Source organism: Lampetra planeri, chromosome 6 (assembly GCF_965212315.1).
Source record: "Lampetra planeri chromosome 6, kcLamPlan1.2.h2, whole genome shotgun sequence".
Classification (NCBI taxonomy): Eukaryota; Metazoa; Chordata; class Hyperoartia; order Petromyzontiformes; family Petromyzontidae; genus Lampetra; species Lampetra planeri.
In genome coordinates, this window is record NC_136112.1 from 10,957,190 (window position 1) to 10,982,668 (window position 25,479).

The window sequence follows — 25,479 nt, forward strand, 5'->3', positions numbered from 1 at the left end:
AATTACTGAAAGTAATATGTTTAATCCAAATTGTAATGTTGCACATTGAATACAATGAACTATTATTGCAATTAAACGTATTTGCATTACATTTATGCATTGTGCATTAGCATTTTGGGTCTTCTACTGGCTAGCTCATGAGTTGTCATTGGAAACATTTTATTCCAATACAATTTGGTTTTAGAATGTATAATCACCTCCGTCCGATTAGCACGATTGGCTACGTATGGTACGAAATAAGTACAACATACATACAACATATATAATCATTGCCAGACAATGTATAGTTCTCACTTGGTAAAGCAGCAGTAATAAATATACACATAATAACATATAGCTTTTTATAAATCCACTGCTGGATGAAGGCCGTCCCACACCGTATTTGTCTTGAGGGTCGTTTGACGATACTTCACCATTGTGATCAGAACAGGTTGGTGAAGGGGGTGAGCCGAGGACTGGTGTATATTTTTTGGCACTGATGTTAATCGTGTGGCTAGGGATCAAACTCATGTCGCCAGTGTGCAAATGGCTGTATAATACAGTAAACACAAATGCATGCAAATACTGTACTGACAAATACTAGTTTATTGTCCTTCCCCGCACGTCAGATTTGCATGTTTGGTTATGTATAGTGCGAAAAAATTGCAACATACATTACTGCTAGTATATATATTAAATCCTGTTTGTGGTTTGGGTCCTAGTGCGGAGGTGATACCTCTGAGATCCTGGGCTCGACCACCTCAGTCTGACCACCAATGACTGCATAAAAAAAACACATCACGTAAATGTTTTGTTTTCGGCTAATTAGGCTCAGAGAATTGAAAATGTTGATTTTAATTATCATTCGACAAACAATCGGACAATATCGTGTATAGCTTAGTGCAACTCTCACTGTGTAAAATGAGGGGTGTGGAACGTCTTTCAAGCATGAGCCACGATGATAATACTCGAGGTCCCCGCGGACAAAGAGGGTGAGGTGGAAACTCAGTAAGCGTGACGTCAAATCAGTGAGTATTGTTCCGGTCGCAATCGTGATATCATATTCGCAAAAATGAAATCACGTTCGTGAACAAAATGGTGACAAAAACAGGCCGATTGTCACGTAAAAATTATTGTTAGGGTGATTTACGATATCAGGTAGGCCACAACGTTGTTGTTCCACTCCCTCTTTCACAAGCATTTATATGTATAATGCCTTCGAGTGGCATTTGTATACCATGGATGTTGACTTCCAATGGGAATTTTAGTAATTCCACAAATGGATGTGACAAGCCTAAACCTCTAAATGTCTGGCATTCAATATTCCATGTCATCGAATTAAAACAATTCATTTCTGGGCACAACATTTGGCCGTGAGACATTAGATCATCTCTCGGCAGAATATGTTGAGGCACCAACAGGGGATTCACAATGTCTACCATGATCTACTTCGCCAGTGAGGCCAAGTAGATCACGGGTTGCTCAATGACCATCCCATATTGGCCGCCATCTGGGTGACCACTACTGCTGTAGTTCTTGTTAACTCGATTGCCCTGTGAATATGGTCTGATTGCCTCTAGAAAAAAAAATCTCTCCTGGTTTGCCAGATGTTCAAATAACACCTTTGAAACCACAGCCGCATCCACACATGGCACAACGATCTGGATGTCCTCCTCTTGCATCACATACTTACTCATCATGGAGCTAGCTTCCTCGACACTCCTTAAAATCTGAATTTTGACTTATCTTTCTCAGCAAGGGGAATAATGGTGATGGATAGGTAGGTGCAAACAAAATATATATCAATTACTCTCTGCAGGTAGGCATAAGTAGCTGAGAGAAATTGCTCTCTGCAGGTAGGCATAAGTAGCTAAGAGAAATTGCTCTTGTATGTATGATGAACTTCTTTCACAGCATACGTAACCAACTGCGCTAATCGGAGGTGCAGTGGAAGGACAACAAACTAAACACAAAAAGGATGAGGCATAGCCCTACTGACCATTGAGCTGCCCCTCTAGCTCCATCTTGCCATACAATTCTTCATCCTCCCTCACGAGCGGCCATTTTATATGAGGGTATCTGATATATTTTTAAGGCAGTGAAGGTGGTTGAGCCTTCACCGCGGCCGTTTCATGTAAGCGCGGCTAATGGAAGACCAGCAGGATGGAGGATTCGGTCCTTCTAGGTATCCGTTTCACGTGAGCGAGGCAGATGAAGGCTCAGCCGGCTCGGCACTTCTGCCTGGCTGCACATTTGTGCAATTCCAGTGTCCTCTCTCCCCCCCCTTAATTCAGGTGATGGGGAGCGGAACATGAGTGTCTTCTCTGAGGCTGTGGGAATTTTGATAACAGTGGAGAATTCTAACACTGTGCGTGTGCTGAAACTGATAGGAAAACACAGCAAGTAAATAAGGCAGTCAATCATGACATCTGAGGATGTTGCTTCCACTACTTTTAGGAACTTCTATATAAATATTTTTGGGTTTGACTTAATCTTTCTAATCCTAAACATGTTCTGGTGTGACTTAGGCAAGTTGCAGTTTGTATACACAGGTTGTGTAGGTACACTATGGGAACCTCATTTGCCAGTAAAAATATGATAATTGGTTTTTTACCCTTCTATCTGGCAACAAAACTGACACCTTTTTACAAGGAGTCATGTTTGCATAGACCGCAATACCTGCAGTCATAATACAAACAAAAGACATAACTCTGATAATGTGCACTGTCCTTGAAGTTGATTGGTCCACACCCGAGACAGATTTCCTTAGAGCCTAGTCTCACATGGGTTGGACCAGATGACGCCAAAAGGCGCACAACTCAAAGACAATGCACCATCAGAGTATGAGAGCTCGGGGCAAGCATCTACACTATGGGAACCTCATTTGCCAGTAAAAATATGATAATTGGTTTTTAAATCCTTTATATTAAGTTCACGTGCTTGCTTGCTTGCGCGCTTACGACCGTGCAAATCTTTCGGTCGTTTTTTAACCCACTTCCCGTGATCCAATCGAGCTGACATTTTCCACACAGACTCGTTGTGCGTGACAATTTATTTTCGTGAAAAATTTTTTCCTAAATTTTACACTTTTTAGGAAAAAATAATGGTATGACTGTGTGTGTGTGGGGGGGTCTGTTTGTATATATGTGCGTGCAAGTCTTCATCCTGGTTCTGGTTGTATGTGCTTGCGTGTTCGAGTGTGTGAGACGAGGTGGCCGAGTGGTTAAGGCGATGGACTGCTAATCCATTGTGCTCTGCACGCGTGGGTTCGAATCCCACCTTCGTCGCGATTTTTTTTTTTAATCCTTTATATTAAGTTCACTTGCTTGCTTGCTTGCGCGCTTACAACCGTGCAAATCTTTCGGTCGTTTTTTTTACCCACTTCCCGTGATCCAATCGAGCTGACATTTTGCACACAGACTCGTTGTGCGTGACAATTAATTTTCGTGACAAAACATTTTCCAAAATTTTACACTTTTAGGAAAAAAAATGCATATGTAATTACCAATTGCCTAATGGTGGCAGGCAATCATCTGACCCATAGGTGGCAGCCATCTCAAGCCAGAGGACGAGAGGACTCTAGCCGCCACGCATATTAAGGATTTATAGTGAAAAACTTTGTTTTTACGGGTTAATTTTTTTACCCTTCTATCTGTCAACAAAACTGACACCTTTTTACAAGGAGTCATGTTTGCATCGACCGCAATACCTGCAGTCATAATACAAACCAAAGACATAACTCTGATAATGTGCACTGTCCTTGAAGTTGATTGGTCCACACCCGAGACAGCTTTCCTTAGAGCCTAGTCTCACATGGGTTGGACCAGATGACGCCAAAAGGTTTTGTTGCCAGATAGAAGGGTAAAAAACCAATTATCATATTTTTACTGGCAAATGAGGTTCCCATAGTGTAGATGCTTGCCCCGAGCTCTCATACTCTGATGGTGCATTGTCTTTGAGTTGTGCGCCTTTTGGTGTCATCTGGTCCAACCCATGTGAGACTAGGCTCTAAGGAAAGCTGTCTCGGGTGTGGACCAATCAACTTCAAGGACAGTGCACATTATTAGAGTTATGTCTTTTGTTTGTATTATGACTGCAGGTATTGCGGTCTATGCAAACATGACTCCTTGTAAAAAGGTGTCAGTTTTGTTGCCAGATAGAAGGGTAAAAAACCAATTATCATATTTTTACTGGCAAATCAGGTTCCCATAGTGTAGATGCTTGCCCCGAGCTCTCATACTCTGATGGTGCATTGTCTTTGAGTTGTGTGCCTTTTGGCGTAATCTGGTCCAACCCATGTGAGACTAGGCTCTAAGGAAAGCTGTCTCGGATGTGGACCAATCAACTTCAAGGACAGTGCACATTATCAGAGTTATGTCTTTTGTTTGTATTATGACTGCAGGTATTGCGGTCTATGCCAACATGACTCCTTGTAAAAAGGTGTCAGTTTTGTTGCCAGATAGAAGGGTAAAAAAACAATTATCATATTTTTACTGGCAAATGAGGTTCCCATAGTATAGATGCTTGCCCCGAGCTCTCATACTCTGATGGTGCATTGTCTTTGAGTTGTGCGCCATTTGGCGTCATCTGGTCCAACCCATGTGAGACTAGTCTCTAAGGAAAGCTGTCTCGGGTGTGGACCAATCAACTTCAAGAACAGTGCACATGTTCAGAGTTATGTCTTTTGTTTGTATTATGACTGCAGGTATTGCGGTCTATGCAAACATGACTCCTTGTAAAAAGGTGTCAGTTTTGTTGCCAGATAGAAGGGTAAAAAACCAATTATCATATTTTTACTGGCAAATGAGGTTCCCATAGTATAGATGCTTGCCCCGAGCTCTCATACTCTGATGGTGCATTGTCTTTGAGTTGTGCGCCTTTTGGCGTCATCTGGTCCAACCCATGTGAGACTAGGCTCTAAGGAAAGCTGTCTCGGGTGTGGACCAATCAACTTCAAGGACAGTGCACATTATCAGAGTTATGTCTTTTGTTTGTATTATGACTGCAGGTATTGCGGTCTATGCAAACATGACTCCTTGTAAAAAGGTGTCAGTTTTGTTGCCAGATAGAAGGGTAAAAAAACAATTATTAGGTTGTGTAGGCTTTTGTTTTATTGTCTTAAAACTGAGTATTAAGAATAGTTGTATAATTTGGGACATGCAACATATTTTTGGATATAGTTGGATTCAGTGAGGTAGGAGAAAATGTGACAATTCCATATATATAAGATGGCTGCCTATACTGCCACAGAAGGACAGTTGTCAGTAATTATGTAGTGGGATTCTTAGAGTCTCTCAAAATCAAATACCAAGTTTAATGAATAAAAGCACTGCAGATTGATTTTCTCAGTTATAAAATATATTTGTCCCAAAAACAAACCGTAGAGATGGAGGAGTATGCAAAATGTTGAAAGACATACAAAAAACACAATGGGAGATTTAATTGTTGGTAAAAGGAGTATAGATACGTGTAACTTGTACATTTTGCGTTGTGGAGAGAGAAATTAAAGGACTGCATATACTCGAGTTTGCAGCCAGCAGGGATTGAAGAGCAACTTTTTAAAATGATGGAATATGGAAAATTAGCACAGGAACCCAAATAGAAAAAAAAACTTGCTTATCATGGACACACTCTATATTGCAAGATATGTGTCTGTACGAAGTTAATTCAGTAGATGAAATGCAAAAGGGAGAATGATGTTAAGTTCTGGAAGAAAAAAACCGAAACATTCTACAGTACAAAAATTAAGTTGAGCAGGTTGGGGAATTTCGACTGATTCTTAGTGACAATAAAACCCATAGATATGCATTACGATGAAAGTTATGTCCCCATTATAAATAACTAGAATTGGACAATCGACTGAAAGTGGAGGGCAACATAAAGAAGTAAACAGAGAGGGAGCAAGTTATCTGAAATCACAACAGGATGATGAAAGATAATGGGGGTAAATGAAGGTGCTTATACGAGCATAGTAATGGTTAATGAGGTGATCAGATTACACTGAAAAGTACGTAGGTTTGGCCTGCAGTCAAGAAAGAGATGCGCATGTGGTTGACAACCGTGGAAATTCACACCATAGAAATATAAAATAAACATTTAAATGTCAACGGAATACAAAACCAAACGTCATGCAAAATTACACATGAAAACAAAAATGCCAATAGTGTGAGTGTCTCAGTGTGAACTAGGCAAAGGCACACTTAATGATGCAGAATTATGTACGAGATGAGAATATACAAAATATGTACTGTCTTCAAGAAAAGTAAACCTGAGCTGCTTCCGTCCCTTCTAAAAATAAGTAGCAACACTGGGTGCCAGAAGGTAGGAGAAATGGCAAACTTCACAGCTGTTTCAGCAGATAGACTCAACTATGAATCAGTGCAAATCCAGGGGCACACTTATGTGACCTCAGAACCCAGATGGTGGAATTGAGGCGGATCTAGACACTTCCCATGTTGGGAGGAGGGAGGTTTTGAAATGCTGAGTGAATTAAATAAAAAATATCGATCAGCCCCCATATCCCCCTCTGGATCCACCGCTGAGGAGGAACTTGCATAGTGGGTTCCTCCAATCTCAGGCTCGTGACAAGACTGTGGGAATATTCTAACTCACTATAAATGTGATGAATGAACCGTCCCAGATCCCCAAGCCAGAATATAGGGAAGACACCTCGCCAAGTGCACCGATTTTTTCGGTGCTCACCTGATGAGATAATCGCGTGGTCCCTTGCCTTGTTCATAGCGATGTTTTTAGCAGCCTCTTCACCGAACCCACACCTGGACTCTCACACTCATCCCTTGAATGAGGAAAACCACACGACTGTCAATGTTTCTATTGCATAAGACTCTGGTCCCAAGTACTTATTATCCCTGGCAATTAACCTTAGAGCAGTTACTTTTATTGGTTCAATCCAAGCTGTAATTATCACACTTGACAGTCACAAGTTGGCAACCTTATTCTTTGTTGGGTGCACACCAAATTCGAATCACAAATGCACTGCAAATGTATGAAGTCACCAATTAAACCTCACCATCACCGCTTTACCAACAGATCCTGGTGCACCACAGGCATAAAGCAAAGCACACCTCTGACACAGAACAGGCATAGACTATTCATTATGATCACAAAGTGACAATAGTACATGCACTTACATACTTACACACAAGCTGGGTATTAGCCGCTGACTGGATAAGTGCTGCATTCTCAGGCCTGTAACACTTTTCAACCGAACAAGCTTGGCACTCTGCAGTTAACCATCACAGTCAAAAGTTGCTCAAGGCTATGACCAAACAAAACCCAGTTGTCAACCAACACTAGTGATCACATACTCAGCTGTACTTCACTTCGCTCACACACCTTTAGCCATCTCAACAAAGGTGATTAATCTTGGCAAACCCACAGAGACTGCCCATCAATTACACTTCAATGATCAGCCACATTCATGACTGACCATTGCTGCCTGACTTTTCAGCCTTCTTTATTATGTCCTTCTAACATATCCTACTGTTCATTTCCATTGGGCATTATCATGATTGTGAGATAGTTAATGTTTTTGCCATTAATATTAACGCCTTAATTCTCCAATCCAGTATGCCAAAAAAATCTTCTAATGTTGCGTGAATAACGTGCAAATAAATTTCACCTTGTCTGATTTCCCTGTTAAATTGTATTTTGGTACTATCATTATGTAATCTCAGTGTCATAATTTTGTTTTGTAATTTATTTAAAATTTTTCGGATTTTCTTTTTATTTATGGCTTGGTTTTTCATGAGCTTTGATAGCTGCGTCAATTTCTACTCAGTCGAATGCTTTTTCATAGTTTACAAAGGCCGGACACAGTGGTATTCTGCAGCGTTCCCCCGAGCGACACGAAATCTATTCTATGATAGCTTCGCAAGACAAAAACTGAGCGATTAAATTAAAAAAACGTATGCACGGCCTATATACATCACTCCAACTTGTTCAAGGAACATCAAGTACTACATCCTAAAGATTTAAACGTATTAGTACTAACTCACAATCACTTTCCTAATTATTCTGCACCATAATCCCATGTTCTAGATTTGAAGCTTTCGTGACTGCAAGGATTCATACTCTTAGGTTTTTTCGGTAAAGTCACGTAGGTGTAATAAAGTACTCTTTCACAGTGTCGATCTCCGTTGTCCTTTATTTGGGTTCGTGTAATCTCGCTCCCACTGCGTCCTCGCTCAGGCCCGCTCCTCCTCCGTCGATCCTCCACAGCCACCCTGCTGCTCCGTTCTACAGCCACGCTGCTGCTCCGCCCTGCAGCCACACTGCTGCTCTGCTCTGCAGCCCCACTACTGCTCCGCTCTGCAGCCAGACTTCCACAGCCCGCTAGCCCCCTGCGCCCTGACACCGTTGGCCGACGGCGCCGAGGTCTCCCAACACGTGGCGATCGCACCACCCTCCCCGTACTGCCCAGCGTGGCCTCCTCCCGTTTCACTCCGTCTCAACTCCCCGATCCCCTTCCGGTTCTCTCCCTAAATCCTCTCCCCCACGTGACCCTAACTCCTCCCTCTCCTCACGTGACCCAGACTCCGCCCCCCTCAATCCTTGCTCGCATTACACGACCCCCCCCCTGATGAAAAACCCAGCCGTCCCCGGCTGCAACAGAATAAAATAATGCGAGCAACTTTTTAACCATCGGGCATCACCGGACAACGGAGATTATAACAAGACGATAACAAGAACAACAATAACAAGAACAACAATAACAAGAACAACAATCAACGACGCCCCCCCCCACAGACCGAGAACGCGACAGGGTTTTAAGAGCGACGGGATTAGAACCACCCGCCGCTGTTGGAGGCCCGTCAACGCCAAGGACCCGTTCCCCAGAGAGACCCGAGTCCGGGGCCTCCCGCAACCGTGTCTGTGATGGGATTGGAAGGGCAGCGGGGTCAAGTGTCCCCGTCGCCGTGGTAGGCCCACCCAGAGCAGGATTCGCTGCATCCGCCTGTGTCACGGCCGGTTCGTCTGTAGAAGGCACGACAGGCGCGCTTGCAGGGTCAACAGGCAACGGCAGAGGTGCGTCGGATTCAACAGACACCAGCAAGGCTTCAGGAGATGCCACATCCGTCAGCGTTGCCACGTAGGGCTTCAACCGGGACGTATGGACGTACCAGCGCCGCGATCCGAACCGAACACGCGCGGACTGCGGTTTAGGAACCTCAATAAGCTTAACCGGCCCCTGCCACGGTTTGTGCAGCTTAGGGGAGGTCCCCGCCCGCACCTGCGGGCAGTGCAGCCAGGCCATGTCCCCCACTCGCCAGGGGCATTTACCATTCGAGCGCCGGGAGCAACGTTTGTTCCGTGCCTGGGTCTTGGCAGTAGCCAATCGAGCCCCCTCCCGTGCCTCGGTGACGCATCGAACAGTGTCTTGAATGTATTCGGGGAGAGGCCCCCGTACCCAGCTGTACGTCCACCGGCGGCACATTCTCGCGGCCGTACATTAGAAAAATGGAGAATACCCTGTGGATGCATGAGGCGTCATCCGATACGCGGAGAGTACCCCAGGGATATGCAAATCCCAATCAGCTTGTTTCTCATTAACCGTGTGACATAGCATGGCCAACAGCGTCCGATTAAGCCGTTCCACCATGCCATCCATCTGCGGGTGGTAGGGAGACGTACGAACCTTCTTGGTTCCCAGAGCAGCGCACACTTCCGCCAATAATTTAGAAGACAAATTTCGCCCCTGATCCGTGAGCAGCCTTTCCGGCGCCCCTTTGTCCATTACATATCCAAACAGGAAGGCGTCCGTGATAGACGCCGCTGACTGGTTGGGTAAGGGCCAAGCCATCGGCCAGCTGGAAAGATATTCCACCCCGACCAGCAAAAATGTATTGCCCCTAGCAGATGGCGGGAAGGATCCCAAAATATCCAACGCCACCAACTCGTTAATCCGAGACACCTGTATAGACTGCACCGGCGGCACATATGGGTTTTTAGGCGGCTTCCGCCAGGCACACTCGGGACACGCCCGAATGTGTCCGACGACATCCGTCGTCATGCCGTGCCAGAAGTAGTCTCGCTGCAACGTCAACAACGTTTTCTGCACCCCGAGATGTAATAGAGTGTCCCAGTGCAGAGTCCGAATCAAGTCATACCGTAATGACGACGGTACTACCAGACGCCAGCGATCGTGCAACCCCTCCCTCCACATCAGCAACCCATCCCGGAGAGCGGCCCCTGGCGTTCCACCGGACAGCAGTCCCCCCGCTCCCTTCGCAGCCCAACTCCATAAAGCCCCCAACGAGTCATCAAGCAATTGCTCGCGAATCCATACTGAGCGCGGCAGGTTCAGAACCCAATCGGCCGGTCCTGGGCACACTGGAGCCTCAGGCACCTCGACAGCTGACACAACAGGCCGAGGGGGTTGCTGAACCGGCGTACACCTATTCGTACCCGACGCGCAAGCGCAAGAGGACCCCTACGGTAATCTGGAGAGCGCGTTCGCGTGACGCGACCCCTTCCGATATTGAATTTCGAAGGAAAATTCCTGCAGGGTTTCCAACCATCGTGCCAGTTGGCCAGATGGTTGGTCAACTCTCAGGGCATATTGCAGAGCCGCATGGTCCGTGCGCACAATAAACGAACGGCCGTATAGATACGGCCGATATTGGCGGACAAAATAGACAATAGCCAATAGTTCGTGGCGAGTAACGCAGTAGCGGGTTTCTGCCGGGGACAGCACGCGACTACCGTAGGCTACCATGCGTTCCACGCTGCCCTTGGACTGTGACAGAACGGCCCCGATCCCGGTGTCACTAGCGTCCGTATCCAGAACAAAAGGGCGATCAAAATCCGGATAGTCCAATGTCGGCGCCGTCGCCAAACGATCGCGTAGGCCCTCAAACGCCGTTTCCCCGTAAGGAGGTGCAAGGGCCTAGCGATCATAGCAAAGTTTGGAACGAACCTGCGATAATATAAGGCGAACCCAAGGAAGCGACGTACGTCCCCAACTGAGGCCGGGGTTGGCCAGTTGCGAACGCATGCCGTCTTCTCTGGGTCCGTGGCCACCCCGTCCGCACTGACTATGTGTCCCAAATAACGCATGGATCGTTGCAGTAGGTGACACTTTTTGGGTTTAAATTTCAGATTGGCGGAGCGCATCCTAGCAAACACCGTTTCCAATCTCTGTAGATGTTCGTCAAATGTGCGGCTAAAGACGATGACATCGTCTAAATATATCAAACATGTCTCCCACTGCAGACCCGTTAACACCAGCTCCATCAACCGCTGAAAAGTGGTGGGGGCAGCATTCAAGCCCATCGGAAGACAATTAAACTGAAATAAGCCCTGCGGCATACGGAAAGCCGTCTTTTTCCTCGAGGACTCATCCAGGGGAAGCTGCCAGAATCCCGAGGAGAGATCAAGCGTTGAAAAAAATTTCGCCCCGGACAAGGCATCGAGGGAATCATCCATACGCGGCAGGGGTACGCGTCTGCCACGGACACTTTGTTTAATTTGCGAAAATCGACGCAAAATCGCAGTTTCCCATCCTTTTTCTTCACAAGGACTACCGGCGCGCCCCATGGACTGTTAGACGGGGATATTATGTCAGCAGCGAGCATGTCCTCCACTGCGCCGCGAACATGATCCCGCTCCATCGGGCTCAACCGATGCGAGTTCAACCGAATCGGAGCGGCGTCCCCCGTATCAATGTGCTTAGCAACAGGGCGCGAAGCGCGGACCGTTGTTCCCCGGTCAGGGATGAGTTCTCCCCGCACAACTCGGCAACTCATCAATCATCCTGCCCCATGGGGCCCGAAACCCCCCCTACCATGTCCCGGCAGCCCCGGTCGTCATGGGCCATGAACGCAGTCGTGGCGTGAGCCAAAACCGTTCCGGCCGGTACGCTAACATTCTCTGCACTTCCATTCAGCACTTGTAAAAACGGAATGCCCCAACTAGCGCCGACCCGCCCGTTATAGCCGTGGACAGTGATAACAAAACCCCCGCCGCTCCCTCAACGCCAGGCACTGGTTTCCAATATCTCAACGGAATAAGCATCTGCGAACCAGGTGGAATATCAACAGATACCTCGGACAGCGCCTGCACCTGGCAGACAGGGGCAGACTGGCCCCAGGGCGACGGCAAGAACGAAATTTTCTGACCCCCCGGCAATTCAATGCAATTTTGATTAACCCTTATTTGAATGGGCATTTTTGCCAGGAAATCGGTCCCCAACAAACAGGGCACCGCGAGGGACCTGGAAATCAAAACGGTCCCTGAAGCCGACACCCCCCCAATCGATATGTTGGCGGCCACCTGGCCCACAATGCCCATACTTCCCCCGTTCGCCGCTATGCAAGAGTCATAAACCGGTCGCACTCTCCCCGGCGGAATGCCGAAGAGATGGAAAATGACGTCTGAGATAATGGTCGCGGATGCACCGGAGTCCACCAAAATACGCACCTCGACCCCCTGAATAGAACCAGGCACAGTGGACGACCCAGTAGCCGCCGCAACCACCCTCCGTGCCAATCTCCGCCACTGCGTCAGCGAGCGACACGGGTCAATCGGCGGCCCCCCGTTGTTAATGACACACGGACCGCGAGGCGATGGTGATGCATGAGGTGACAGGCCTTGCCGGGTGTCTGATGCGCACCGACTTGCCTGTCCTGGATGGTCCTTTCGCGTCACGTCTGTGGCCGAGGCCTCCTGCTGGGGCGGCCCCGGGATGCGAGCCCAACAATCCTGGCGAAGTGGCCCTTATGGCCGCAGCGGAAACACACCACGTCGTTTCGGCGCGCGGCACCCCCTCTGTCCCGACGCTCCGCGTCGGCGGTCCGGACCCCTGCCCCGCTCCCCCTCGAGCAGGCCACTGGGCAGAGGCGGCCGTCAACTCCTGCGGACCCTTGTCGTCAGGAACGTAGACCGCCTTCTTAGGATCCCACCCTGTAGCACCGCCTTCGACGATGGGGCCCCCCGTCCAAGCTGACACCTGTTTCCACCGTCGAAGGTTAAATTGGGCATCTAAGCACTTAGCTGCAGCACGGGACGTCAACTTATCATGGCCGCACACCGGCATGGTGATCCCCAAGTCTCTAGATAATTCCAGCATCTTGCCCAATACGAGGGGTTCCAACAAATCAGGCTCTGTCTCAGGATATGCGGCCATAGCCAGTTCCAGAACGGCGCCTCGGAATGCCACCGGCGATTCTTCAGGCGCCCGTTGCCGCTGTACGAATCTACGATGAGCATCGTCCGGAGGCTCATACGCGTCCGCCATTTCCTCAAAGACCCCCTGTAGCATCCTCTTCTTTTCGGCCTTGATGGAGCGGAAGAACCTGAGGGACTCGTCATCGAGAAGTGTTGGTAGGACTTCCAGGGCCTCCGCGTCCGTCCATTTGGCGGATCGTACAGCCCCTTGAAAACGGCAGGCGAACGCGCTCCAATCGCCGCCGATGGAGAACTCTTTAACAGTTGTCAAATGATGGCTGCGGGTCCTTGCTCCGCCGTCCTCCGTCGATGGTGACTCGTGCGGCAGCGACAAGATGGCGTCACTCCGCAACGTGTTCAAGATGGCGCTCCCCGCGGTGGAGGGCGTAAGATGGCGGCTTCCCGCCGTTCCTCCTCGGCCCCGCCCAAGATGGCGGCTTTGTGCCGCGTGGTGGAGAGGGCTGACGGCGTCGGCAAGGCCCCGGCCCGCTGTTCCCCGCTGGGCCTCCCCGAAGTCGTCGCCGGCGTCACGAGGTCGCACAACTGCATCAACACCGCCTTAAGTGCCTCCAGTTGGGCCGCCACCTGTCGCCATCCTTCATCAGTGTCCACTTGTGCGGATGGACCCACCAAAGCGGCAACGTCCTGCACCCCCGGACCGTCGCTCGTCCCAGCGTCGCTTCCCCCCTCCATCGTCGGTAGCGCCACCGCTGGAGGGAGGTCGTCTTCAGAAGATGCTGCAGAAGATGGTGCAGGGACATTCTTTCTTCTGAGCTGTTTTGACATGCCGTTTCACTTCTGACACCAGTGTAATAAAGGACTCTTTCACAGTGTCGATCTCCGTTGTCCTTCATTTGGGTTCGTGTAATCTCTCTCCCACGGCGTCCTCGCTCAGGCCCGCTCCTCCTCCGTCGATCCTCCACAGCCACCCTGCTGCTCCGTTCTGCAGCCACACTGCTGCTCCGCCCTGCAGCCACACTGCTGCTCCGCTCTGCAGCCCCACTACTGCTCCGCTCTGCAGCCAGCCTTCCACAGCCCGCTAGCCCCCTGCGCCCTGACACCGTTGGCCGACGGCGCCGAGGTCTCCCAACACGTGGCGATCCCGCCACCCTCCCTGTACTGCCCAGCGTGGCCTCCTCCCGTTTCACTCCGTTTCAACTCCCCGATCCCCTTCCGGTTCTCTCCCTAAATCCTCTCCCCCACGTGACCCTAACTCCTCCCTCTCCTCACGTGACCCAGACTCCGCCCCCCTCAATCCTTGCTCGCATTACATAGGTAAAAAAATAATACAGCAAATTTAGCTGTGACGGTCCCAACTGAAGACGGAGACTTGTGTTGCCTCCAAAACGTCGTGATTTAATTTAGTTATTTTTCATTTATTATTATTTTATTTTATTATGATTATTATTTTACCTACGTGACTTTACCGAAAAAACCTAAGAGTTTAATCCCATGTCCCTGAAGCTCTCTTGAAACCCGCTTATGTATCCTGTTGAATTCTCTAAGGCTATGATTTGAAAATGTACAAAAGCATTGACTCCTTGTCCTGAAATAGGGGCAGTTTGCAACACTTATTTAGAATTCCCCACTTCAGGCCCACATGCTGCAGCTCTCACTGGCAATTTGTTCGACCATGCCAGCAAATCTCCGGGCACGATTCATATTGGTCAATAACTCTTTCTACACAATCTTACAGCTCGCATTATATGCTCAGATACTTATATGAACCTTAGGGCAGTACCCCGTGGTACCATAGTACCCCAGCTCTTGCATAATGTCCGTGATGCAGTCATTTTTAGTCTGTTGATGGTCGGTGATGTGGCAATCGACTCATCTCGACGAGCTGTACACGATGCACTATGGTGCATACGAGCGTTCTGGGTTTCAGCGCAATCGTCCTCGCTGCGTTTCGACATCGCGGAGTAGCACTGATTTCGGATTGATTGGTACCCCAGTCGCGGAGTTAAGTAAACCCCTGGAAAGAATAGTGTCCCAGAAAAAATAAATTTAATTGCCTCGGCCATTTTGTATTATTTGTACTCCGGGGTACCGCCATAAGGATCATATAGCGTGTCAAACCCATGTGCGTTAACATCCTTTTCACGTCCAATACACTGTTACGAATTCGCTTCGGAACTTACCAACAGGGTCCTGCCAAAACCACTTTTACATATTCACAACCCTTTAAGAAAACCCTCGTTTATTTCCCTGTACTGCACATCACTATTCACGACAGGAAGTAAGAGTTATGTGTATGAATATACCCGGTACAGGGAAGGATGTCCTTTGACCGACTTTCATTGTATGTTTTTCTATACGTTGAAAGCGGACATCTCAGAAAGTCACCCATAATGTGTACACAATGTATAAAGCACGTGACTGCACGCCGTTGGCTGAACCCTTCAGCCAATTCAAGTCATCTGTTGACAGTCCGAGTTGAGGGCCCATGATCGTACTTGTGGGCAAGCTGTCAGACACATCCAGAATATGCCAGCCAAGCAATCGGACACATGCACAATGTGGAGCTTTCCTGTTTCCGGCTGTGAAAGCCTTCACTGGAAAAGATTTACAACTCCGCTGGAAGACAACGAGCGGTAAACAAACAGTACGAATGAGATTCAAGTATAATCTTGATTTAAAGCTATCTGATGACGATACTTGTGTTGAGCATTTTTACTTTACTCAACCGCTTAGGCCTTAGTACTTTCTGTGCTAGACAGCATATTGAGCAACACAGATGGATAACGTTGTCCCATAATATTCCAGTGAGCTTTCATTCTTCGTTCATCGTCTGCAGTGATAATGTGATCAGAGTACACTCCAGTAATAATGACAGCAATCATAGCTACATAAGCTTCACATGTGTTCACCCTGTCTACATTGTATTGCACCGCGTTCAAGTGCACATGCTTTTGTTATTAACTGATTCATTGGATACATTCTAGATTTGAAGCTTTCGTGACTGCAATGATTCATATTCTCAGGTTTTTTCGGTAAAGTCACGTAGGTAAAAACATTAAAATTAATGAAAGTAAAATAAAACAAAACAAAAATAAAATTCACGACGTTTCGGAGGCAACACAAGTCTCCGTCATCAGGTGGGACCGTCACAGCCGAATTAGCTGCATCAAGTGAAGCAATGATTCAAGATGTAATCCCTTATAAGCAAGTTGAAGGGAGGTGGAGAGGGGGGGGGGAGCTTATCAGGCTGTGGTAGCCAATGAATGGAAACGTATCGGGAGGGAGGAGGAGCGGTGATCAAAGACTGCACGCAGTGCTCAACACAATGAATGGAGACGTGTCGGGACGGAGGGCGAGCGGCGATCAAAGACTGCACGCAGTGCTCAACACAATGAATGGAGACGCGCCGGGACGGAGGGCGAGCGGTGATCAAAGACATCACGTAGTGCTCAACACAATGAATGGAAACGTGGCGAGCGGTGATCAAAGAACAATGAAGAGATTACTGTTAAACACTGTGGATGTTAACACTCGGTGAAGTAAATTAAAATAGTGCCTGTCAGATAAGATGGTCCAAAAAGTGTAATTAAGTATTTTTTGCGTGGTTAATAACATCTTTCCAGTGATTACTGAGTTTGTACCCATCATCACGGTTGAAATTATGTCTGTGTTTGTATATTTGTATGGCTTCGTGTACAAACCTTTGATGGTAGCCCGGAGGTTTGCAGAGAACCTTGGTCTCGGAAAAGACAATTTCATGAGAGCCCGCCGAGTTGTAGCAATGATCGGCAACGGCCGAAGAATCAGTTCTGCCGTGTTTCAGATCTGACTTGTGCTCGCGGACACGATCAGCAACATGACGTTTTGTTTCTCCAATGTAGCAATCACCACCAATGCAACTCAATTTGTAGACTCCAGGATACTGTAAGTCAGGAACGACATCCTTCACAGATGGAATCAGATCACGGATTTTATGCACTGTACTGAATCGGACTTGGATCTTATGTTTGTTTAGAATTTTGGAGATCTTTTTGGTCACGCCTGCTATGTATGGTAACGTGATAGTATTGGTCGGAGTTTCATGTGGTTGTTTCTGTGTGGTGGGAGAGACAGCTTGGCGGATAGTGCGGTCAGAGTATCCGTTCATCCTGAGGGCCCGATGTACATGTCTTAATTCATCAGTCAGGTGGTGTTGGTCAGAAATGCCATGGGCTCTGTGGTATAGCGTTTTGATGAGAGAATTCTTTTGAGATGGGTGGTGGTGGGAATCCGGTTTCAAGTAGGAATTTGTGTGGGTGGCTTTCCTGTAGACAGAATGTCCCAAGGATCCGTCAAGCCTCCTCTTAAACAGAATATCCAAGAATGGTAGTTTACCGTCTTTCTCCACTTCCATGGTGAATCTGATAGATGGGTGTCTAGAATTGATGTGGTCCAAGAAGTGGTTCAATTCTGGGAGGCCATGTGGCCAGATGACGAAAGTGTCATCCACATATCTCTTCCACAGGGAAGGACGCAGGGTGGATGTCTGGATGGCGTCTGATTCAAACTTTTCCATGAACATGTTGGCTATAACTGGTGACAAGGGGGAGCCCATAGGGGTACCCTCATTCTGTTTGTAGAAGGTGCCATTCCAGGTAAAATAGGTGTTGGTGAGGCAATGCCTAACCAGCGCAGGTACATCAGAATTCAATCCATGTTGGACTAAGTCCTCAATTATTGTTAGGGTGTCCGGTACTGGGACTTTGATAAACAAAGATACTACAACAAAGCTGACGAGGATGTCATCAGGAGATAGTACCATGTCCTTAACCATAGAGACTAATTGGGTTGAGTTGAGTACTGCCGAAGAGGTCTTGCCTGTGAAGGGGAGCAGAGTATCTGATAGAAAACGGGCTAGTTTGTACGTCGGAGAGTTTATCGTCGACACGATGGGTCGTAGCGGGGTGCCTTCTTTATGGATTTTGGGAAGACCATAGAGTCTGGGAGGTCTTGCCGCCGATGGGTTTAGAGAGGGACGTTTGCTTGGTTCGATTAGGGAAGTCGAACTCGTGATGATACTGTTGGTTTTTGTCGTTAGGCTTTTAGTGGGATCGTTTTTAATTTTGGAGTAACTCCCATCATTAAGCAGGTCCAGGATTTTGTTGTTGTATGAATCTTTATCCATGATGACCGTGGCATTGCCCTTGTCTGCCGAGAGGATGACTATATCATCTCTCTTTTTTAAATTCGCGAGTTCAGAGCGTTCGATTTTGCTGATGTTACTAGTGGGTTTCTTAGCATTCTTAAGAATAGTAGCTATTTCAGCTCTTGCTACATCCGCATGGATGTGTCCTATGCCTCTGAGGGCTACATCAATCTGAGAAATCATATCCTCTACTGGTATATATTTAGGGGTGACGGCGAAATTTAGTCCTTTGGCCAGTACCGTTTTTAGATTGTATCATCACGAGTTCGACTTCCCTAATCGAACCAAGCAAACGTCCCTCTCTAAACCCATCGGCGGCAAGACCTCCCAGACTCTATGGTCTTCCCAAAATCCATAAAGAAGGCACCCCGCTACGACCCATCGTGTCGACGATAAACTCTCCGACGTACAAACTAGCCCGTTTTCTATCAGATACTCTGCTCCCCTTCACAGGCAAGACCTCTTCGGCAGTACTCAACTCAACCCAATTAGTCTCTATGGTTAAGGACATGGTACTATCTCCTGATGACATCCTCGTCAGCTTTGATGTAGTATCTTTGTTTATCAAAGTCCCAGTACCGGACACCCTAACAATAATTGAGGACTTAGTCCAACATGGATTGAATTCTGATGTACCTGCGCTGGTTAGGCATTGCCTCACCAACACCTATTTTACCTGGAATGGCACCTTCTACAAACAGAATGAGGGTACCCCTATGGGCTCCCCCTTGTCACCAGTTATAGCCAACATGTTCATGGAAAAGTTTGAATCAGACGCCATCCAGACATCCACCCTGCGTCCTTCCCTGTGGAAGAGATATGTGGATGACACTTTCGTCATCTGGCCACATGGCCTCCCAGAATTGAACCACTTCTTGGACCACATCAATTCTAGACACCCATCTATCAGATTCACCATGGAAGTGGAGAAAGACGGTAAACTACCATTCTTGGATATTCTGTTTAAGAGGAGGCTTGACGGATCCTTGGGACATTCTGTCTACAGGAAAGCCACCCACACAAATTCCTACTTGAAACCGGATTCCCACCACCACCCATCTCAAAAGAATTCTCTCATCAAAACGCTATACCACAGAGCCCATGGCATTTCTGACCAACACCACCTGACTGATGAATTAAGACATGTACATCGGGCCCTCAGGATGAACGGATACTCTGACCGCACTATCCGCCAAGCTGTCTCTCCCACCACACAGAAACAACCACATGAAACTCCGACCAAAACTATCACGTTACCATACATAGCAGGCGTGACCAAAAAGATCTCCAAAATTCTAAACAAACATAAGATCCAAGTCCGATTCAGTACAGTGCATAAAATCCGTGATCTGATTCCATCTGTGAAGGATGTCGTTCCTGACTTACAGTATCCTGGAGTCTACAAATTGAGTTGCATTTGTGGTGATTGCTACATTGGAGAAACAAAACGTCATGTTGCTGATCGTGTCCGCGAGCACAAGTCAGATCTGAAACACGGCAGAACTGATTCTTCGGCCGTTGCCGATCATTGCTACAACTCGGCGGGCTCTCATGAAATTGTCTTTTCCGAGACCAAGGTTCTCTGCAAACCTCCGGGCTACCATCAAAGGTTTGTACACGAAGCCATACAAATATACAAACACAGACATAATTTCAACCGTGATGATGGGTACAAACTCAGTAATCACTGGAAAGATGTTATTAACCACGCAAAAAAGACTTAATTACACTTTTTGGACCATCTTATCTGACAGGCACTATTTTAATTTACTTCACCGAGTGTTAACATCCACAGTGTTTAACAGTAATCTCTTCATTGTTCTTTGATCACCGCTCGCCACGTTTCCATTCATTGTGTTGAGCACTACGTGATGTCTTTGATCACCGCTCGCCCTCCGTCCGGGCGCGTCTCCATTCATTGTGTTGAGCACTGCGTGCAGTCTTTGATCGCCGCTCGCCCTCCGTCCCGACACGTCTCCATTCATTGTGTTGAGCACTGCGTGCAGTCTTTGATCACCGCTCCTCCTCCCTCCCGATACGTTTCCATTCATTGGCTACCACAGCCTGATAAGCTCCCCCCCCCCTCTCCACCTCCCTTCAACTTGCTTATAAGGGATTACATCTTGAATCATTGCTTCACTTGATGCAGCTAATTCGGCTGTGACGGTCCCACCTGATGACGGAGACTTGTGTTGCCTCCGAAACGTCGTGAATTTTATTTTTGTTTTGTTTTATTTTACTTTCATTAATTTTAATGTTTTTACCTACGTGACTTTACCGAAAAAACCTGAGAATATGAATCATTGGATACATTTACATATATTGCTGTATTAATTTATTAATGGTCACTACCGTACAGTGGCGGCTCCTGCAAAATCTCTCACGGGGGGCAAATGTCTGGATGATTGATAAGGATAAGGTCCACCCATGCAATGGATAAATTAACAGCTTAAGCATATAAAGGCAACTTCACTTCTTTAATATTAATGAAAAATAAAGTGACTCTTACAATACATCTTGTTTGTTTCTATACTCACTATTAAAACAAACCACTCAAGTTTATTTTATTAAAGATTCCACTAGGTGGTGACAAATTATATTGTTGGATGAAATGTGCTTACGTATGATGACGTAAGCACGTATGATGACGTAAGCACGTTAGGGCGAGCCCTCCCGGAAGCCATAGAGAATGCATTTCAGCGCCCCCGTTCGAAAAAAATAATCTTTGAATGTAAGTCTATGGGACCACTCGGGGCGATTCTCAGCTGGAGGGAAATCGCCCAAAAAGAGGCGGTACTCCACAGAACGTAGCATGACGCTGATTGGACTATATCCAGAGGCACAGTGACGGCTAGCGTGACTCTGTGGTTGAATAACATTGGTGGTGCGTCGCCCAATCGCCCTAATGAAGAAACCGCTACCGTATATTTTTTACTATAGACCTTTTTAAATGTTTTCTCTAGATGAACTACATTTGTTTTGATTTTATCTGGTGTTAAAGATCCCTCACAGCTTCAATTTCATCAAAAAAATGTGGGCTTGGGGCTTCTGGTTGCAGAGGAAACGGCGATAGGTATATATATCTCCACGAGACCAATATTTGTAACTTCCCCTAGGGTAGAAACAAGATTATATTTTCATTGCAGTCATCCTACATTAATGATTCTCCCAGCTGGATGACAGGATGTAAATGTACTTTTTTGTATAATTTTCTGTCTCAAGAAAATGTATTTCTTTTGTAATGTAACTATGAAGGTAAATATGGAAAAGAATATTCGAACAAAATATATTTTTAGGGAGCCAATAGGCCACTTATTCCTCCACCTGGCAAATGTCCCTGCATGCGACGACCCTTCATATATAAAAAAAAATTAAACTGCAAGATTCAGAAACAAATTATGACAAAACTTACAACATAGCTTATCATTGTCACTGCTTGGAATCTGGAGAAGTTTGGAATAAGATTGGCAACTGAAATAGTTTGAAAAATATATATTTTGAATGTTAACATTAAACCGCTTACTAATATAATGAATACATGTGCCTTGGAACCTTGCTCGTGGAATTAAGCTTCCGCACGCGCACCTGACATGTGTGGCATGAGAAGTGTTTAGTAGTGCGTGCAGTGCCTTTATTCATCACGAAGGAAACCGTTGCTGACTTGTAACACTTGGTAGATTTCTAGTTCCCGTGTGCTTGCGCGTATCTTTATATGCGCATTGGGAGGATGCCTTGATGGATTGTATTTTCCAACTTGTTACACTGGTATTAATACAAGCGTTATGAGATTGTGCATCGTTGCACGCTCTTGTATTCTTCGGTTGATCAAATGGCACATACTGTCATTAAATCAGAACTGGAGCTTATTTGCAATGTAATAGGTAACATGTTATGAATATATATTGTTCCCCCCACACCACTAATGGTATGAATTCACAGAATGAATCATGATTGGTACAAACCACCCTTGTAATTTGGAGCTCTTACTATTAACACCAAATTTTTACTCTAGTGTATTTAATATAACAGCTGGCATTGTATGATTCATTGGCCAGCTAATGCACCACTTGGTGTTAGCAATGCCTTGGGGTACATTTCAAAAGTGCTCACCAATGAACCAAGCGTATTTTTTTCTCCTGCAATTGTGAACTCACTAAACTGCTCAATGTTTACATGAAACGAGGCATCAGTGCCCAGCAGTGCAATGTTGCAATGACTGTATTTCATAGGTCAATACATTGAGACCATCAAGCATATTTGTATCTCATGCAGCTTCCTTGGCGACCGTGTGCAACAAGTTGTTTTTGTCTATTTCACTCTGCCAGAAACAAATGTTTTACCTTAAAAGTGTTGATGCCAACATTTTGGTGGGTGTTTCTAACTAACCTTGAACTCGCACGGATTGTCAACACAGATTTATATATGCCTCATTTGACTTTGTTTTACAAACAGGTACATGCCTTTGTGTTTATTGAGTTTCCCTTTTTTCTTTTAACAAACTTCTTTACTTCTATACTTTGCCCTGATTCTCACTTTTCATTTGAGCAACTCCGCTGCCTTGCAACTGATTATTGTTAACTGAAACATGTTGTGAACACTTCAGCAGTCTCAGTCCTTCATGTTTCATTTCCGCACTGCTATAACAACTCAGCGACCTCACGTGAAACAGTGCTTACTTACTTGAAATTACGGTCACCATTCCAATAAATCCCTCTCCACGGGCCACCATGATTGCATGCAAAAACACACACCACGCAAGTAATCTTGTCAGTGTCCACCAACAGTCGATAAGATGAGAGACATATTTGGTCCCACCCCGTTGTGTTGTCCAGGTGGTGTCCCCGGTGTCCAGTGCAGTTCTTGGAGAAGAAGCAGTGCGAGTGGGTGAAGAAAAAGTCACCATAAGCCGCCTGCACGTCATGCTTGTGTCAGGGATCTCTCTGAGCCTGCAGCCCAGCCTATACCAGGCCAACATTGTCAGTGCATTCACCTACACCCAGCATGTCCTTCATACACCCAAGCAGGTGAGAGCATATAAGTTATCGGAATATTGTAAGTGTTTTCACATCGGGATGTTGTTGTGGTGTAATTGTTAGCACACTCGACTGGCAATCCAGAGGTTGCCAGTTCTCTCCAGTGCAGCAGTTGGTGAAACGATGGTGCATGTTTATTCAAGTCCTGCGCCCTTGGCCACCACAGTGAGCAAAGTGCCAGTCCCATGTGGTGAAGCAAAGTGGTGCAGGCACTTAAACCTTTTCTAAGACATCTGGCCAGTGTGGGAAAGTAGGCCAAAATACAATCAAATGCAGTGGTTCACAATCTGTGGTTGTTGATAGACAAGGCCATGGGAAGTGGTCCACAGAATGGTTGTAGATACGATTTTTTTAACAAAACACGGTATATTTGTTTTAGTGCATGGTGCTCTGCGAAAATGTTTTGAAGATTTACAGTGGTCCACTATATTCACTATTTACTTTAGTATTTTTAAGTATAAATAATTGCGATGATATATAGCAATATTTATTCTTTAAAAGGTTTCAGTTTTGTTGCCAGAAAAGAAGGGGAAAAACCTATTCTTATATTTTGGTACTGGCAAAGGAGGTCCCATGATGTAGAACCTTTAATTGTAAATGTATATTGAAGGGTGTCATTTAGTATTTAATTTCAGTTCTTGTCTACTTTACATCAGGCTTTATTTCCTTCCTGATATTATTCTAGTGGTGTTTTTTAGCAGTGTTATAGCATTGTAATAAAGGACTCTTGCACTGGGTCTGTCTCCGTTGTCCTTTATTGTGGTTCGTACAACTTTGCCCGCACGGCGTCTCGCTCAGAGTCTCCTCCGTCTCCCGCTCGGCAGCCCCACTGCTGCCGTCGCTCCTGCAGACTTGCTGCTGGCTCACTATGCAGCCCCGCTGCTGGCTCTCCGTCTCCTCCGTGCCCGGACACCGCTGGCCAACGGTGCCGAGTCCCGACCTGTGGCGATCACGCCACCTGTTACGTCATATCCGCGAGGCCGTTTACGCTCGCATTACACCACCCTCCCCCGTAGAGAAAATTCCAGCCGTCTTCGGCTAAAACAGAACAAGTAATGCAAGCGACCACCAACCATCAGCCGTGAACGGACAACGGAGAATACAATGAATATAACAATAACAACAAGAACGAGAACAACAATCAACGCAAAGAAAGGGACTTTGAACGCGTGCGGGTTGCCGGCCCGTCCCGGATGAGCGGCGGCCCCCCTGCAGACCGAGAACGTGACGGGGTTTTAGGAGCGACAGGATCAAAACCGCCTGTCGCTATTGGAGGCCCGCCAACGCCAAGGTCCCGTTCCCCCGAAGGACCAGAGTCCAGGGCGTCCCGCAACCGTGTCTGTGGTGGGGTTGGAGGGGCGGCGGGGCCAGGTGTCCCCGCCGCCCCGTGGTAGGCCCACCCAGGGCAGAGTCCGCTGCCTCCTGCAGTGTCACGGCCGGTTTGTCTGTAGAAGGCACGACAGGCGCTCTTACAGGGTCAACAGGCACAAGCAAGGGTGCGTCGGCAGCAACAGACACCGGCAAGGCAACATCAGGAGATGACGCATCCGTTCCAGGGGCCACATATGGTTTCAAGCGAGACGTATGGACATACCAGCGCCGAGATCCGAACCGAACGTGCGCGGACTGCGGGTTAGGAACCTCAATGAGCCTAACAGGCCCCTGCCATGGTTTATGTAATTTAGGGGAGGTCCCTGCTCGCACCTGCGGGCAATGCAGCCAAGCCATGTACCCAACCTTCCAGGGGCACTTCCCCTTCGAGCATCGAGCGCAACGTTCGTTTCGGGCCTGGGTTTTGGCAGTAGCCATTCGGGCCCCCTCCCGCGCCTCAGCGACGCGGCGAACGGCGTCCTGAATGTAATCTGGGAGAGGCTTAGTAGGTCCTCTCACTCCTGTTCCCAACTGCACATCCATTGGCGGCACGTTTTCGCGACCGTACATGAGAAAAAACGGAGAATATCCTGTGGATGCGTGAGGCGTCATCCGGTATGCCGAGAGTACCCCAGGGATGTGCAAATCCCAGTCAGCTTGCTTTTCATTAACCGTGTGACACACCATGCCATCCGTCTGCGGGTGGTAGGGAGATGTCCGGATCTTTTTGGTCCCCAGAGCAGCGCACATCTCCCCCAACAA

The 25,479-nt window shown here is 47.1% G+C and overlaps 1 protein-coding gene and 1 non-coding gene across 2 annotated transcripts in view; both read left to right on the forward strand.

The window, feature by feature from the left end:
* The window catches only part of LOC144719522 (transmembrane protein 132D-like), a 465,507-nt gene that overhangs the window by 414,808 nt on the left and 25,220 nt on the right, over positions 1 to 25,479 (forward strand). The window contains exon 8 of the mRNA XM_078595520.1: positions 23,146 to 23,337. Within this exon, the coding sequence (XP_078451646.1) occupies positions 23,146 to 23,337 (192 nt within the window). The remainder of the gene's footprint in view (positions 1 to 23,145; positions 23,338 to 25,479) is intronic.
* On the forward strand, positions 3,185 to 3,266 carry TRNAS-GCU (transfer RNA serine (anticodon GCU)). Its single transcript has one exon. It is a non-coding gene; the product is annotated as a tRNA-Ser (tRNA).